Here is an 18,980-nt window from a genome sequence, read left to right as displayed (position 1 = left end):
GACTAAGCCAAAAAGAAAATGAATGAATTAATGAACAATTAAAACAGACTTGGCCAGCTGGCTAATCAGAGCAGAGCTGGCTTATGGAAGGGGAGGGGCTAACTTACCTTGAGCACTGAAATGATTTAAATGAACCGAAATCAAAATCCTTGCAGATTCAGAATGATAATATTTGATGCAAGATTATATCTGATTAGGTGATCTGTCATTTTGATCAGTGTGTGTGTGCTTGTGTCCGTGTGTTTGTTTGTGTGTGTGCATTTCTGCGAGTATGTGTGCATTGTGATTATATGTGTGTGTGTGTGTTTGGGATGCACAATAGTGTGGACCACCAGTATGAAGAGGGAATAAACAGTGAAGCGCCGCAGCTTGATTGCTCTGGATTGTGGGCGGAAGAGGATAAATTAGCAATTCATTCTTAATTACACAGAGCAGAAAAACACTGCCGCTAACAAATGAAGCAACACAATTACTGATAGGAGCTTCCGCAACAGAAAGCTTCAGCAGCACGACTCTGATTAATGATGATTTCTCATTCAATCCCTCCAAACATTCCCCAATCCAGCCGCCTTCACTAAATCCACATCAGGAGTAATGGTGTGAGGTAACCACTCACAAAATACTCAAAGTACTGTAATTGAGGCGTTTTTCACAGCCATTTAAGTTGTTTTTTTTAAGTAGCGTACTTGAGTACAGTTTTACTGTTGTATCTGTGCTTTTACTGTGCTATTTTCCTTCAACCTGCAGTCTCTACTTGATAGGTTCATCTTTCTTATATATGGGGATTGGTTAAGTTCCTGGGCGAGGCAGTGGCGCAGTAGGTAGTGCTGTCACCACACAGCAAGAAGGTCGCTGGTTCGAACCTCAGCTCAGTTGGCGTTTCTGTGTGGAGTTTGCATGTTCTCCCTGCATTCGTGTGGGTTTCCTCCGGGTGCTCCGGTTTCCCCCACAGTCCAAAGACATGCGGTACAGGTGAATTGGGTAGGCTAGTTTGTCCATGTGTGTGTGAATCTGTGTGTGGATGTTTCCCAGAGATGGGATACGGCTGGAAGGGCATCCGCTGCGTAAAAACTTGCTGGATAAGTTGGTGGTTCATTCCGCTGTGGCGACCCCGAATTAATAAAGGGACTAAGCCGACAAGAAAATGAATGAATGAATGGTTAAGTTCCCAACAGGGGCGTCTGGGCATCATATTTTTACACATTTTTATCAGTGGACAATTAGGAGAACGATCATGTTGTCTTCATTTAACTTCATCCCCTGGCTGACCTAAAAAATTGAGTCTCAATGATTCACCTTCAGCAGCTGATAGTAATAACCCAAGCATACTGGACTCATGTGAAGAAGTTCCAATCATTTCAGGTCGCATCGCTGGCAATACTGGAAACACAAAATGCAGGAAATACCACGATACTTACCTGAACTATGGCTCCATTATATTTTCTCATAGCAAAGAATGCCTGACCCAGCCACAGTGTGTGTTATCTGCGCCGAAGTTCTTGCTAACGAATGCTTGAGGGCATCCAAAATTAATAAGACAATTGAAGACGACTCATGCCCCAAACTTTTTTTGTCATTGTTACGCCCTGTGTGGCTCGGAGGAAGAAAAAGGGCTTAACTTAATTATGACAACCCAATATTTTAAGAATTCCCCTGAGATGTTAACTGCTATGAATCAACACAGACAACGACGTGGCAAAAAAAGTGGTTCGCTTTATTACAATAAAGATAAAGAGCCCTATCATACACCCGGCACAGTGTGGCGCAAGACGCAGCGCAATAGTCTTTTGCTAGTTTCAGCTTGGCGCAAGAGTCACTTTGAGGCGTTGCGCTACGCTGTTTAAATAGCAAATGCATTAGCGCTCATTTGTGCGCCCATAGACGTTCTGGTCTTAAAAGGAAGGTGTTCTGAGGCGGACCGCTGGCGCGTTGCTATTTTTAGAAACTATAATAGATTTTTCATTTGACCAAAACTAACCCGGTCTAAACTCCAGCGCAGAGTTGCGCCTCGCTTGCACACTGCTTAATACACACAAGAGAGCAATAGGCAAATATCTTTACATATGAAAAAATTTAAATATTAAGGAAATATATAGGATATAATAAGAATAGATATAGAATATAAATATAAAGGATTAAAATATTACAAAACATATTATTTTCTAGCCTACATAAATATGAAAAATCACTGCTTCTATGCCTTCTTCATCTCGGGAGGCTTTTTCAGTTCATTCATAACAATTTGCTTTTGTATAATGTTATTATTATTAGCAGTATTATTTATTATATCCATATTTATATTTGTTTTATTAAAAACAAGCTTAGATTTGCCCACCTGTCAGGTTTTAGACCATATGGGGCATGGCAGGTGTATTTGGAAATAATTCAGTATTTTGACCACACTTGGTTATTATTGTTCATTTATTCGTTTGCTGGAAATTAGAACTGAATTTAGAAATAGTTTTGAAACAAATATTTGCGCTTAACAAACGCAATTAGTTATATAGGCTAATTGATGTCTGTGCGTAAAGGTTTCCCTATCCAAGAGCGAAAGTGAAAGTGATCCATTATCTCTCATTCTCACGCAGTAGATGCTCTGTTAAACTGTGAACTGTTTGCTAGTGAAATGCTCAGTTTTTCCACTTAGACTTACTTTGCGTCCTGTAAATAGCGAATGCGCTCTTGGCACGACGCAGCTGGCTCTTAAAGGGAATGGGAGATGAGACTCTGGTTTATTCTCAAAACACACCTATAACTCATTAAGAAAATAAACTCAACCCTTTAAGACCATGCGCCTTGGCGGAAAGCGCATTTACACGTTTATTAGCAAAAACACGTCCTGACACGCCCTGAAATTGTTTGTGTCCTGTGTTTTGCGCTCTGCACATGGACCGTCAAAATAGAGCCTAAAGAAATGAATATTTAAATCACCCAAAGTATATTTACAAATATGTACAATAAATGCAAAAAGTAAACAACCATACCTGATGGAGGGAAGGAGAATAAGCGGTGCCAAATCAAAGAAAATAACAAATTAAACACCCGCTAACTAATCCCTCCCCCACCTCTAAATAACTAGAAATATGTAAATAAGAAAAAAAACATCTTTAGCGTCACACGCCCCTCACTCAACTGCACTGACAGGAACAAACATACATATGGTAGCACACGCTTCTAACCTAGTGGAATAACAAAAAAATCTGCTACGTGTGTGTAAAATGTAAGTCACATGATATACTTCCCTTCACTTCCCTCTAGGTACTTTTTTAATCACAAACTTTCTTTAAAGCGAACCAGGGCACAAGATAGGCACTAAAAGTTACACAAACAAACACAGCAGCAACAAGGCAAGGCAAGGCAAGTTTATTTATATAGCACATTTCATACACAGTGGCAATTCAAAGTGCTTTACATAAACAAGAATAAAAGAAACAAGTAAAATAAAAATAAAAACAAATAATACAAATGCGTAAAAACAAAACAAAACATAAAAACAGGTAAAATGTGATATAAAAGAATGAAGAAGAAGAGAAAAACATGATAGTGCGATCTGTCGGACGCAGCACAGTGCTCATTCAGTAAAGGCACAGCTAAACAGATGTGTTTTCAGTCTTGATTTGAATGTGCCTAATGTTGGAGCACATCTGATCATTTCTGGAAGCTGATTCTAGCAGCGAGGGTCATAGTGGCTGAAGGCAGATTCACCCTGCTTTGACTGAACTCTTGGAACTTCTAGTTTATATGATCCTAAAGATCTGAGTGATCTGTTGGGTTTGTATTCAGTGAGCATATCTGTGATGTATTTAGGTCCTAGGCCATTTAGTGATTTATAGACCAGTAATAATACTTTAAAATCTATTCTGAATGTAACTGGGAGCCAGTGTAGAGACCTGAGGACAGGTGTGATGTGCTCTGATTTTCTGGTTCTGGTCAGAACTCTGGCTGCAGCGTTCTGGATGAGCTGCAACTGCCTGACTGTCTTTTTAGGAAGACCAGTGAGGAGTCCATTACAGTAATCCACCCTGCTGCTGATAAAAGCATCAACAAGTTTCTCTAAATCTTCACTAGAAACAAAGCATCTGATTCTTGCTATGTTTTTGAGATGATAGTATGCTGATTTACTGACTGCTTTGACATGACTGTTGAAACTCAGATCTGACTCCAGAGTCAAACCAAGATTCTTGACCTTATTTTTTTAGCAACATGGATCCCCCTCTCATCCATACTTCAAACACATGAGTGATATCTTTAAATGTGGGAGGGGTGGAAGGGGAGATCAGACAAAAAAAAGACTGAAAACCACTGATTATGTCTTGTGATGGGCGTCATGGTGGCACAGTGGGTAGCACAATCAGCTCACAGCAAGAAGGTCGCTGGTTTGAGTCCCGGCTGAGTTTGTTAGTGTTTCTGTATGGAGTTTGCATGTTCTTCCTTTGTTGGTGTGGGTTTCCTCCGGGTGCCCTCACAGTCCAAACCCATGCACTATATCAGGGGCGTCAAACTCAATTCCTGGAGGGCCGAAGCCCTGCACAGTTTAGTTCCAACCCTGCTCCAACACACTTACCTGTGGGTTTCAAACAAGCCTGAAGGACTCAATTAGTTTGATCAGGTGTGTTTAATTAGGGTTGGAACTAAACTGTGCAGAGCTGCGGCCCTTTTGGAACTGAGTTTGACACCTGTGAACTATATTAATCGTAGTGTGTTTGTGTGAATGCAAGAGTGTATGGGTGTTTCCCAGTACTGGGTTGCAGCTGGAAGGGCATCCATTGCGTAAAACATATGCTGGAATGGTTGGCTGTTCATTCTGCTGTGGCGACACCTAATAAATTAGAGACCAAGCCGAAGGAAATGAATGTTAACTCACAGTGCATTAACTAATGTTAACAAGCACAACTTTGGATTTTAATAATGCATTAGTAAATGTTGAACTATGATTAATAAATGCTGCGCAAGATGATTCATACTTAACGTTAGTAAATACATGAACTAATAAACCATTATTCTGCCAATATCCGGACTTGAAACAGGACAAAACCTCTACATGCATTTTTTTTGTTCGGTGTGATCTCCTTTAATGCCACATCAGCCATCAGTATGTGGACGTCAGCGCATTGATAATAAAGAGTTGAGTTAAAGCTGTGGATGCAGGGGTTTGAAGAGCTGTGGTCATTCAGCGAGAGGGATTTACGGCCTGCGGTCCATCAGCTCTGATCTTAAAAGGCTGTGATTAACAGCAGAGAGAGCAGAAATGGGCTTCAGTAGTGCTGTAGGCAAACCCCGACAAGGCCACAACACTCAGCGGCTTTTAACTCCGCCTGTTAACAAGAGGACGCTTTCTCTCTCTCTCTCTCTCAAACACACACATGCACACACAGATTTGTTTTTGTGCATTGTGAGGACATTGCATATAGCTGAAGTCTGAATTATTAGCCGTCCTGTATATTTTATCCCCAATTTCTGTTTAACTGAGAGATTTGTTCAGCACATTTCTATACATAATAGTTTTAATAACTCATTTCTAATAACTGATTTAATTCCTCTTTACCATGATGACAGCAAATAATGTTTGACTAGATATTCTTCAAGACACTAGTATTCAGCTTAAAGTGACATTTAAAGGCTTAACTTGCCTAATTACCCTAACTTTACTCTAATTAACCTTAAAGGTGCAGTAGGTGATTGTCTTCAGAAACATGTGTTGTTGTGCTGGTTGAAAGTCTCTTCACAGTCCACTAGTAATGATGACAGTAAATGATCTAAATGTGTTTATATGTATTTTTATGTTCTGGGTAAAGCATAAAACTAAAAAATGTTTATACAATTAAATAGAGTCGGACCGTCATCTCCCTTAATTCCGATAGGCAGGTCAGACTGTCTGTCAGCATATGTAGATTCCGACTTCTGCGCATGTGTTCAGGCAGATCCGCCATTAGCGCGTGCCCGTCTGCATCACAAACGCATGCGCGCGAGTCGGAGCCGGAGGCGCCGAAGGACAGCCGAGCTCAGGCCGATTACTGTAAAGCCAGGCGCGGGTATAATTTGCTCTTAAAGCGGCCGCACGGTCACGAGACGGACCGGGAGAAATCAAATGCTGCATTGAAACTTTTGAAAATCCTGAATCAGTATTGGAGTTATTTTAGCACGCTGGAGAAAGGACGACACCATGGCTGAAGTATTACTGTTAGACAGGTCATGTTCTGTTTTGAAACTCTTTTAGTCAGGCTAAGCTTATGTTAGATTATGTTCTGTTATGAATGTCTTCTATGCACAGACGTGTTGTTCAGCCACTGAATCTCCCGGTGAAAGATTGATGTGATTATTTTCAATTTCATAAGGTTCTTTGACAGCATCTGTAATGTAGATTTATATTTAGTTTAACAACAAAACACCAGTAAATAGCGCTATTCCGCCTAGCCTGCTTTATTTAGCTGAAGTTGCTTTTATATTCACATTGGGTCATTTTTGAACAATGACAGCCTTCCTCCACTGTTTACCGCTACCGTTACTCTGAATATTCGCTCTGAAATAGCATGTAAGTGTTGCAAAGTAATACATGTAATTCCTGCACGGCGCTGGCACTAACTAACTGGCGAACGACATGAACTAGTGAGTTGTCTGTCGGCTGTTGTGACGCGGTCCAGGGGGTGTGGCTTTGAATCACAGTCCCTCCCTCCCTGCCGTCCAAAGATAATATGCTAAGCGGTGAGCATTTTGGCAGATCACCTACTGCACCTTTAAGTGAAGTTTATTTATAAACAAATTTCGAGAGGATCACGTGCTTATGATTGTTCACAGCTGTTCCAACTTTAGCTAATGACTAATTATCCTATCAGACGATCCGTAACTCACTAAATAACCAGACTTTTCTCATCTCAATATCTTCTTCTCGAAGAAACCCCCTCCTACTTTCCCTCCTTTCAAATGGGTGTCACGGTGGCCGCGATTGCCGCTGTTGCCTCACAGCAAGAATGCCCCTGGTTTAATTCCTTTCCAAACCAGGCGACATTTCTGTGTGGAGTTTCGCTTGTTCTCCCCATTGTCGCGTGGGTTTTCCCCTGGTCCTCTGGTTTCCCCCCACAGTTCTAAACAAGCACCCTAAACATTTAATCCAAAATATTTTAGCCAAACTTTTAGCCAAACACCTTCTCAGCATTCATATCTGACACTTAGCTACAATAAACAAGAGGGGGAGTCATCGAGATCTACCTGAGCTCAAACTCCCCTCTCGCCTTGCAACGAGAGGGAGCCCAGGGCTCGAGGATCTTATAAGCTCAGTGCTCTCTCCCGGGACAGCACGCCAAACTAACTGTATTATCAATCATCAGCTAAGTGTGAACTCTTGAATTAGGGTAAAGTTAGAATAATTAGGCAAGTCATTGTATAACAGGGGTTTGTTCTGTAGACAGTCGAAAATTAGCATTGCTTAAGGAGGATAATGATATTGATCTTAAAATGGGTTAAAAAATTTGAAAAGAAGAAGAAAAAATATTATAGAAAATACTGGGAAAAATTCCTGAATTATTTGGGAAATAATTGGGAAAATATGTTTATACAGTTGAAACCAAAAGTTTACATACACTCTAAAAAAAGGAACATAACCATTTTTTTTTAAATGTCTGATGGTAAATCATACTAAACGTTTACTTTGGGTTGCGGCTGGAAGGGCATCCGCTGCGTAAAAACATGCTGGACAAGTTGGCGGTTCATTCCGCTGTGGCGACCTCGGAGTAATAAAGGAACTGAGCCGAAAAGAAAATAAATGATTGAATATTATGAAATAAATTAGGAAATTACCCATCACCACTTTTATTTAATATATCCACCTTCGGCCCACGGCTCATAATGATATTAGATTTTTGGCCCTTTATACGAAAAAGTTTGGGCACCCCTGATGTAGACTAACACGGGCTGGTAAATGTTTTCACATATACTGTCATTTAAATACTTCATGCATTTATTTTCTCCCAATCTGATGTTAAATTATTCAATTGACATATGAAATCTCTTTGTCTTCATGATGTGAGCTGCTTGCAATATTTACCAGTGCACCTCATTAATATTCATGAGCCACGATGACATCACAGCCCATTCAGAACTTATTCCGCGTGGCTGAACGCACACCTCTAGCAGGCCGTCATTAGCATTATTTCAGCAGCTCTGTCGTCTGTGCTTGGCAGAATATCTGTATTCTATCAAATGCGGATGCACAAGATTAGCATTGCACTCAGGTGCGTGTCAGAAGCAATCTGTCCGCTCACGGGGCTTGGAGTGTGAAATTAAATCAGATACACTCATTATCTCTGTGCACCGCTAAAAGCTTTTGGGCATCTTCTTCTTCTCCTTATGACTTTTATTGGTGGTTGGCAAACAGCTTTTGGGTACGTTACCACCACCCACTGATCTGGAGTGTGGACTAAAGATGCTGGGACACTTTAAAAAAAGTTATATTTTGCTTTGTTTAATGGCAAAAAGAAACTTATTCAAAGAATGAATGAATGAATTAATGAATGAACTAACACCTACAAGTATACTGCGGAAAAATACAAAAAATGAATGAATGAATGAATGAATGAATGAATTAATTAATTAATTAGCTAACACCTACAAGTATACTGGAGGAAAATACAAAAAAAAATGAATGAATGAATGATTGAATGAATTAATGAATGAACACCTACAAGTATACTGGGGGAATACAAAAATGAATGAATGAACTAACACCTACAAGTATAATGGGGGGAAAATACAAAAAAAAATCAATGAATAAATGAATGAACACCTACTAGTACACTGGGGGAATAAAAAATGAATGAATGAATGAATGAATGAATGAATGAATGAATGAATGAATGAATGAATGAATGAATGAATGAATGAATGAATGAATGAACTAACACCTACAAGTATACTGGAGGAAAAATATACAAAATGAATGAATGAATGAATGAACACCTACAAGTATATTGGGGAATACACAAATGAATGAATGAATGAATGAACTAACACCTACAAGTATAATGGGGGAAAATACAAAAAAATGAATGAATGAATGAATAAATGAATGAATGAATGAATGAATGAATGAATGAATGAATGAATGAATGAATGAATGAATGAATGAATGAATGAATGAATGAATGAATGAGCAAACACCTAAAAATATACTTGGGAAAAGACAATGAATAAATAAATGAATGTGATGGTATATTGTTTTTGAATCTTGTTTTTGACATCTAAAAGAAAACTGGGAAAAAGTGAATGAATGAAGAAATGAACAAACGAACAAATGAATGAAGTATACTGTTTGTGAACCTTCCGACACCTACAAGAATACTGGAAAAATGAATGAAAGAATGACTTAATGAATGAATGAACAATTTTGACTGCATGCTGTTTTGAGCCTTTCAACATCTACAAGAATACTGGGAAATATAAATGAATGAATGAACAAACAAACGACTGAATGGATGATGTATACTGTTTTTGAACCTTTTAACACCTACAATAATACTGGAAAAAAGGAAAATAATGAATAAATGAATGATTGAACTGTATACTGTTTTTAAACCTTTTGATATCTACAAGAATACTGGGAAAAAGAGAATGAATGAATGAATGAATGAATGAATGAATGAATGAATGAATGAATGAATGAATGAATGAATGAATGAATGAATGAATGAACGAATGAATGAACGAATGAATGAACAAACAAACAAATGAATGAAGTATACTGTTTTTGAACCTTCTGACACCTACAAAAATCCTGGAAAAAATGAATGAATGAATGAATAAATGTGACTGTATACTGTTTTTGTGCCTTACAACATCTATAAAAATACTGGGGGAAGAATGAATGAATGAATGAATCAATAAATCGATCGATCAATCGATCGATCGATCAATGGATGGATGGAGGGATGGATGAATGAATGAACGAATGAATGAATCAATCAATCAATCAATCAATCAATCAATCAATCAATCAATGAACTAACGAATGAATGAACAAACAACCAGATGAATGAATGAATGAATGAATGAATGAATGAATGAATGAATGACATATACTGTTTCAAACCTACCCACACCTACAACAATATTGGGAAAAAAAGGCAAATAAGGATCGAATGTGACGATATACTGTTTTTGAACCTTCAAATATCTACAAGAATACTTGGAAAAGGTGAACAACGAATGAATGAATAAATGAATGAATAGACAGTTTTTGAACTATTGTCATAATTGTGTTTTCAGGTGGAGAACATGCAGCTACCGTCACGCATCCACTTCCTGTGGCCTTCTCGGACCAGCTGCCTCACTTCCTGATTGAGCCGGATGATGTTTATATAGTGAAGAATAAGCCGGTGACTCTGACCTGCCGCTCCACACCCGCCACACAGATCTACTTCAAGTGCAATGGAGAGTGGGTTCATCAGGACCAGCACCTGATCGACAGAGACGTTGATCCTGCTACAGGTACAACACACGCTACACACACCACACACTGCACACACAAACTCCTTCACTACAAACACTACACTACATTCTACCTATATATATATATATATATATATATATATATATATATATATATATATATATATATATATATATATATATATATATATATATATATATATATATATATATATATATATATAAACTAACTATATTTAGAAATAAGTCAAATATAAAATAAATTGTTTAATTAAATAATAGTAAAATTAAAATATAATAAAATATAATATAATATATTTGAAATATAATATAAAATAAAATAAAACAAAAATATTATATAATTTAAATTAAAAAGAAACTAAACTTCAATTAAAAGTTAATACAATAAAAAATAATTATTATCAATTAATAATGAGTAATAAAAATGTTTAATTGTATAAATATAAATAAATAATATATTTTTTTATGCTTTCAGTCTAGTATATTTTAAGTGTGAAGTGCTTAAAATAAAAATGAATGAATGATTCATAGTATAGGTCACCATTATATTGTGTATGCATGTATGTATGTATGTATACACACACAATAAATATAAGGTTTTTATAAAACATAATAAAATAAATACAACAAATTATGAATTATAATAAATAAAATAATATAAAATACAAAAGAAAATTTGATTAAAAACAATAGAAATATTAAATGATTATTAATAATTAATAAAAATACAAAATAAAATAACATAAAACAAAACATAATTAAATAAAAATCAATGTATGAATCTGTCACCATGGTAAAATAAATAAATACTATTAATAATAATAAAAATAATGTCTTAAAAACATTTCACAATTTTACAATACATTAAAATTTTAAATAAAATATAATAAATACATAAATTTTTTAAATAAAATTTAATAAAAATAAATATTACTTATTTATACTATAATATTATACACTTTTAATAAATAAAATAAAATAAATAGTGTAATTAAAAACAATAGAAATATTAAAATATAATTATTAAGAAATAAGAAAATAAAAATAAATTAATAACAAAACAAAATTTAATTAAATAAGAATGAAGGAAGGAAGGAAGGAAGGAAGGAGGGAAGGAAGGAAGGAATGTTATATATTTTTAAAATCCCTTCTGCCTCCTTACTCATGCTCTTATTTTTCTAAGCAATATCAGTTACTTCATTTAAGCTGCACTTCTTTATTTATTTATTTATTTATTTATTTATTTATTTATTTATTTATTTATTTTAGTGGAAAAATGGCAAGTTTCAACTCCCATTTAAACTAATAAAACTCCATCACTGTTAACATCCTGTGTTCTAAAGGTCTGAATTTTCCAGTGAGTGAAACACACATACACTACATTAAGTGCTGCAGAACAGGCTCAGGAGATGTGTATGAAGAAAATACATGTGCATTCAAATGCAACTGAGTGCTAAATAAATAAACAGTATACAGTCTGACTAAAGACACTGAATGCTAATACTGTGTTGGCGTGTGTGCATGTGTTATAGACAGATGACAGGAGTTTATGGCTGTCTGCTTTAATACCTAGCGGCATCTCCTGGTCTTAAGAAGCTCCTCTGGAAACTGAAGCAGCGTGTCATCCGCACGTCTGCACGCACAATCAACTGTCATGCTGTGATGCCTGGGTTTTAACTTACAGATCACTTGTGAATCCTGTCACACACGTGACGTGCATCAGCTATGACTGCAAACACACACAAACAGGGGCTGAATGCAGATGAGACCATGCCCCAAACACACGAACACACAAACACACACACAACGTCAGCTCAATACTGTACATCCCATCACACTATAACATGACACTTTTTATTATCCGATGTGACTTATATATTTATTCATTCATTTATCAGAGGTCACCACAGCGGAAGGAACCCCCAACTATTCTGGCATATGTTTATTCAGCAGATATCCTTCCAGCCACACCCCAGTACTGTAGTAAATAATCTGTTGTGGGGATTTTATAGTTGCTATGAAAACACAACAACTATAGTAATTAATCTGTTGTGGTGATTCTATAGTTGCTATGGTAATGCAACAACTATAGTAAATAATCTGTTGTGGGGATTTTATAGTTGCTATGAAAACACAACAACTATAGTAATTAATCTGTTGTGGTGATTCTATAGTTGCTATGGTAATGCAACAACTATAGTAATTAATCTGTTGTGGTGATTCTATAGTTGCTATGGTAACGCAACAACTATAGTAATTAATCTGTTGTGGTGATTCTATAGTTGCTATGGTAACGCAACAACTATAGTAATTAATCTGTTGTGGTGATTCTATAGTTGCTATGGTAACGCAACAACTATAGTAATTAATCTGTTGTGGTGATTCTATAGTTGCTATGGTAACGCAACAACTATAGTAATTAATCTGTTGTGGTGATTCTATAGCTGCTATGGTAACGCAACAACTATAGTAATTAATCTGTTGTTGTGATTCTATAGTTGCTATAGTAACACAACTACTGTAGTAATGCATCTGTTGTGGTGATTCTATAGTTGCTATGGTAACGCAACAACTATAGTAATTAATCTGTTGTGGTGATTCTATAGTTGCTATAGTAACACAACTACTGTAGTAATGCATCTGTTGTGGTGATTCTATAGTCGCTATGGTAACGCAACAACTATAGTAATTAACCTGTTGTGGTGATTCTATAGTTGCTATAGTAACACAACTACTGTAGTAATGCATCTGTTGTGGTGATTCTAATGTTGCTATAGTAACAACAACCTTAGTACTTAATCTGTTGTGGTGATTTTATAGTTGCTATAGTAACACAACTACTGTAGTAATGCATCTGTTGTGGTGATTCTATAGTCGCTATGGTAACGCAACAACTATAGTAATTAACCTGTTGTGGTGATTCTATAGTTGCTATAGTAACACAACTACTGTAGTAATGCATCTGTTGTGGTGATTCTAATGTTGCTATAGTAACAACAACCTTAGTACTTAATCTGTTGTGGTGATTTTATAGTTGCTAGGTACTGCAATTACTGTAGTAATGCATCTGTTGTGATGATTCTCTAGTTGCTATGGTAACACAGCTACTATGGTAATTAATCTGTAGTGGTGATTCTAAAATTACCATGGTAACACAAATACTATAGTAATCCGCTTGTCAAGTGTAACTTCACGCAAAGCGGCTTCCGGGTCCAAGCGCTCTATTTAACTGAACGGGGAGACTCATGAAATGGTAATAATAAACGTTTACAAAGCGATTTAATGCCTTCGAAAATCATGATCGCAATATATATGTCCATGCCTAATATCGGATGGTCAGAAAGTGATTAATTTTTTATAAATTGTTAAAATTTTGGTATTTGTTATGCAGCACGCCCAGAGATTGTTGTGTACACTATGACTTTATGTAAAATTAACTTTAATGTGTGATAGGAATAAAACGTGATCATAAACGAATGATTTCTCCACTCAAATGTGTGGCGGCTTGCACCCGGAAACAGTATACATACGTCACAAACACGTCACCACTTAACAAGCCGATTCATCTGTAGTGGTGATTCTATAATTACCATGGTAACACAACTACTATAGTAATTAATCCGGCACCCCTGAACTCTGATCCGGCACCTGATTTTACCGATCCCCCTTCATTCGCCCTTCATCCGCAACACCCCTCCGCCATACAACACCTTTCCATCCTCGGGTATTATGCTGAATAAGTTATCCCTGATCTGTTCTGGGACCATCGCAATTCACAAATTAGGCACTGGGTAAAACAACATTGATAGTAATATAAATAAGTACCCAATACTGTAGTTTTCATAAATACTCTTCCTACGCTACAACACACCACAGTTTACTGTAGTAAAACTCTAGGTACACTACAGTATTTATTACATTTTAGCAGTTCACTATAGTTAATACCACAATATGCAGAAGCATTCTTTAACAAAGATTTGCAAATACTATAATATACTTGAATGTGGTTTAAAATTACTATAGTATTCATTGTAAATTATTATAGTATTTTTATTTGGGTATAATTAGATATTGCATGTAATTTGGTAGTTTAATAAAGTGTTACGAACACTTTGGAATAAGTCAACTTATCATTTGAATTAATGAGTTAACGAGTCAATGATTTATGAACCAGAATCATATTTTTCCACAATAGGCTTATGAAACGGGGCAAATGCACATCGTTTTACTTGGGTAAAGACAAAAAATATTTGTTGTTCACATATCGCTTATATTTCTGATCTTTTTCTCGTCCTGTTAAAGGTGAAGGATTTGTTGAGAGGAATTAAAACAGCGATTTATAATGGTTGCAAATGTGACCCCTATTTAGCGGCCTATTTTACATGATTTCTGAATGAAAATTTCAGCTGTGACTCATACATCGATATTACCTCTTTGTTTTCTTGGCAATTTCCCCCCAGTGTGACTCATTTTCTAGGAAAATATGGTCCTCATCAGCAAACGTGAATCAATCACCACATAAAAACTCAGCATGTCCACATAAGAGCAAGAAAACTGCAGAAATCATCCGCCTCTCTACAGCTGAAGAATAAGGAATAACACTAATGCTGAGACAGAGAGAATGTTGATTGTTGAATGTACAGTTTATTCTGATCTATTATCATTTTTATTGTTATAAATGAACCATTTGCTATGAATGATATGATATATTGAATAATAAGATATATTATTTTATTTAATTATTATATTTATATATCTTTTGAATCACAAAGACCAACACAATTCTGAATCACTGATCTGAATCAGTTTGAATCATACTCAACTGATGTTTTAATTCATACTGAAGTGAAAAGAATCAGTTTTGAGTCATACTGAACTGAAATTAGAATTTTGCTTTCACAATCCAAAATAAATAAAGTTATCCAACATGTGCGACCGATAGCTCCGCCCCTTCCTCTACGTAAGCAAACCTATGGTCGTTGAGTGTGTGAAGTGTCCGTCATTACACACTTGATTTTACAGGCTGAATGAGTGCATCATCCGGTTAATTAAAGTGCACTTATTATTTTTAGAGTTTTCAGTGTGAACACACTACTTACACTATTTATACTACAAAATGGCATAGAATAGTGCATAAGCGATTTGGTACACAGCTAATTAAATTTTTTAATCATACGGATCTGAACTGAATCAGTTTTGAATCATATTGTACTGAATTTTTTTAGTCACTAAACTGAATCACTGTTTCCCAGTTATGGGTTGCAGCTGGAAGGGCATCCGCTGTGTAAAACATGAGTAGTTGGCGGTTCATGGTGGCGACCCCTGATAAATTAAGAACTAAGCTGAAGGAAAATAAATGAATCAATAAATGACCTGAATCAGTTTTTGAATCACACTTCATTAACGTTTTGAATCATACTGAACTGAACAGAATCAGTTTTGAATCATACTGAACTGAAATTTTTCAATCTCTGAACTGGATCAGTCTTGATTTATACTGAACTGAAATTTTTAATCACTGAAGCGAATGAGTTTTGAATCATACTGAACTAAACTGATATTTTTGATTTACTGAACTGAATCAGTTTTCAATCATACTGATCTGAAAAGAATCAGTTTTGAATCATACTGAACTGAACTGAAATTTTTGTATCACTATACCAAATCAGTTTTGTATCAAACTGAACTGAAAAGAATCAGTTTTGAATCATACTGAACTGAACTGAAAATTTTGTATCACTAAACCAAATCAGTTTTGAATCATACTGAACTGAACTGAAAATTTTGTATCACTAAACCAAATCAGTTTTGATCAAATCAGTTACTGAACTAAACGTTTTAAATCATACTGAATTAAAATGAGTTTTTGGAATCACTGAAGAGAATCATTGTTGAATCATACTGAATTGAACTTTTTGAATCATACTGAATTAAAATGAGTTTTTGGAATCACTGAACTGAATCAGTTTTGAATCATACTTAACAAAAATTTTGAATCAAACTGAACTGAACTGAATCAGTTTGAATCATTCTGAACAGAATTTTCAAAATCATCCTGAACTGAACTGAATCCTTTTTAATCTAACTAGAACTACACCAGCATGCTAAATGTACTCTGCTTGAGCTGAGCTGAGCTGAACAGCCGGCTGTCTTTGAAAGCAGGAAACAAATAGCAAACTGCAGATAAATCTTTAAAACCTGAAGGTGTAAAACAAAGCATTATTGTGCACGGCTGCCTTATTGCTATCATTACCCAGCAGCAAGGGCAGCATGAAAAAAAGATGTCCATGTTCAGTAAATAGACACATTTATTAATAATAATAAACAATTCTCCTGCCAAGTACAAGTCATCAGAGCAACTGCAGAGGCTGTTTTTAGCTGCCAGGAAATGAAGCATCGTAGCACATTAAACAGGCTCAATCCACAGTCCACTATATATCTGTCTTCACACTTCTAATGATAGATTCACTCAAAACACCAAGAGACCTACTCAGAATGCATCATAAAACCACATTCACACCAGTGTCATGAAGAATCTGCCTTCCTCAATGCCTAAGCAAAACGCGTACATATAATGCATAATCTAAATATGGACAAATTTTCACAAACTCTTGTGGTTGACTATTTCTGTCTATACATCTCTTCATATAACTCATAAAATATTATCAACAACTATGATTTTAGCCATAAATACAGACATATGTGGCCTTCAGAATTTAGAAATGATGTGTATTCATTATTGAAAATAGTTTTGAATCATAATGAACTGAATCCGTTTTGAATCCTACTGAGCTGAATCAGTTTTGGCTCATGAACTTAAGTTTTTGAATCATACTGAACTGAATCAGATTTGAATCATACTTAGCTCATTTTTGTATCATACTGAAATGAACTATTGAATCCTACTTTTGAATCACTTTTGAATCCTACTGAACTGAAATGTTTAATCATACAGAACTGAATCAGTTTTGACTTATTCTGAACTAAATTATTTGAATCATACTAAACTGAATCAAATCTGAATCATACTTAAGTGATTTTTTTGTATCAAACTGAACTGAACTATTGAATCCTACTTTTGAACCGCACTTTGCTGAAATATTTGAATCATACTGAAATGAATCAGTTTAGGATCATAATTAGCTAAAATACTTGAATCTTACGGAACTGAATCAGTTTTGAATCCTATTGAACAATCATACTGAACTGAATCAGCTTTGAATCCTACTGAACTAAACTATTTGAATCATACTGAACTGAATCAGCTTTGAATCCTATACTGAACTAAACTATTTGAATCATACTGAACTGAATCAGCTTTGAATCCTATACTGAACTAAACTATTTGAATCATACTGAACTGAATCAGCTTTGAATCCTATACTGAACTAAACTATTTGAATCATACTGAACTGAATCAGGGCGACGTAGTGGCCAAGTAGGTAGTGCTGTCGCCTCAGCAAGAAGGTTGCTGGGTCGCTGGTTCGAGCCTCGGCTCAGTTGGCGTTTCTGTGTGGAGTTTCAATGTTCTCCCTGCGTTCGCGTGGGTTTCCTCCGGGTGCTCCGGTTTCCCCCACAGTCCAAAGACATGCGGTACAGGTGAATTGAGTAGGCTAAATTGTCCGTAGCCTATGAGTGTTTGTGGATGTTTCCCAGCATTGGGTTGCAGCTGGAAGGGCATCCGCTGCGTAAAAACTTGCTGGATAAGTTGGCAGTTCATTCCGCTGTGGTGACCCCGGATTAATAAAGGGACTAAACCGACAAGAAAATGAATGAATGAATTAATGAACTGAATCAGTTTTAAATACTACTGAACTAAAATATTTGAATCATACTGAACTGAATCAGTTTTGAGTCCTACGGAGCCAAAATCTTTTAATCATACTGAACAGAATAATTTTTGAATACTACTGAACAACTAAATTATTTGAATCATACTGAACTGAATCAGTTTTGAGTCCTACTGAACAAAAATATTTGAATCATGCTTAACTGAATCCGTTTTGAATCCTACTGAGCTAAAATCTTTTAATCATTCTGAACTTAATCAGTTTTGAGTCCTACTGAAATAAAATATTTGAATCATACTGAACAGAATCAGTTTTAAATCCTACTGAACAGTCATACTGAACTGAATCAGTTGTAAATCCTTCTGAACAATCATACTGAACTGAATCAGTTTTTAATCCTACTGAACAATCATACTGAACTGAATCAGTTTTTAATCCTACTGAACAATCATACTGAACTGAATCAGTTATAAATCCTTCTGAACAATTATACTGAACTGAATCATTTTTGAATCCTACTGAGCTACATTTTTTTGACTTATAATGAACGGAATCAGTTTTGAATCCTACTGAACAATCATACTGAACCGAATCAGTTGTAAATCCTTCTGAACAGTCATACTGAACTGAATCAGCTTTGAATCCTACTGAGCTGAATTATTTGAATCATACTAAACTGAATCAGCTTTGAATCCTACTGAGCTGATCTATTTGAATCATACTGAACTG

The 18,980-nt window shown here is 35.8% G+C and overlaps 1 protein-coding gene across 7 annotated transcripts in view; it reads left to right on the top strand.

The window, feature by feature from the left end:
* unc5a (unc-5 netrin receptor A) overlaps positions 1-18,980 on the top strand; it is a 716,311-nt gene that overhangs the window by 245,458 nt on the left and 451,873 nt on the right. For all 7 annotated transcript variants that reach the window (XM_087280938.1, XM_087280937.1, XM_087280936.1 and 4 more), the window contains exon 2: positions 10,258-10,479. In XM_087280938.1, coding sequence (XP_087137064.1) covers positions 10,258-10,479 — 222 coding nt within the window. The remainder of the gene's footprint in view (positions 1-10,257; positions 10,480-18,980) is intronic.

The sequence above is a fragment of the Danio rerio genome, chromosome 14 (genome assembly GCF_052040795.2).
Source record: "Danio rerio strain M-AB ecotype USA chromosome 14, GRCz13ab, whole genome shotgun sequence".
Lineage (NCBI taxonomy): Eukaryota > Metazoa > Chordata > Actinopteri > Cypriniformes > Danionidae > Danio > Danio rerio.
The sequence above is the reverse complement of the archived record's forward strand: the minus strand, read 5'-3'. Positions and strand labels throughout refer to the sequence as shown.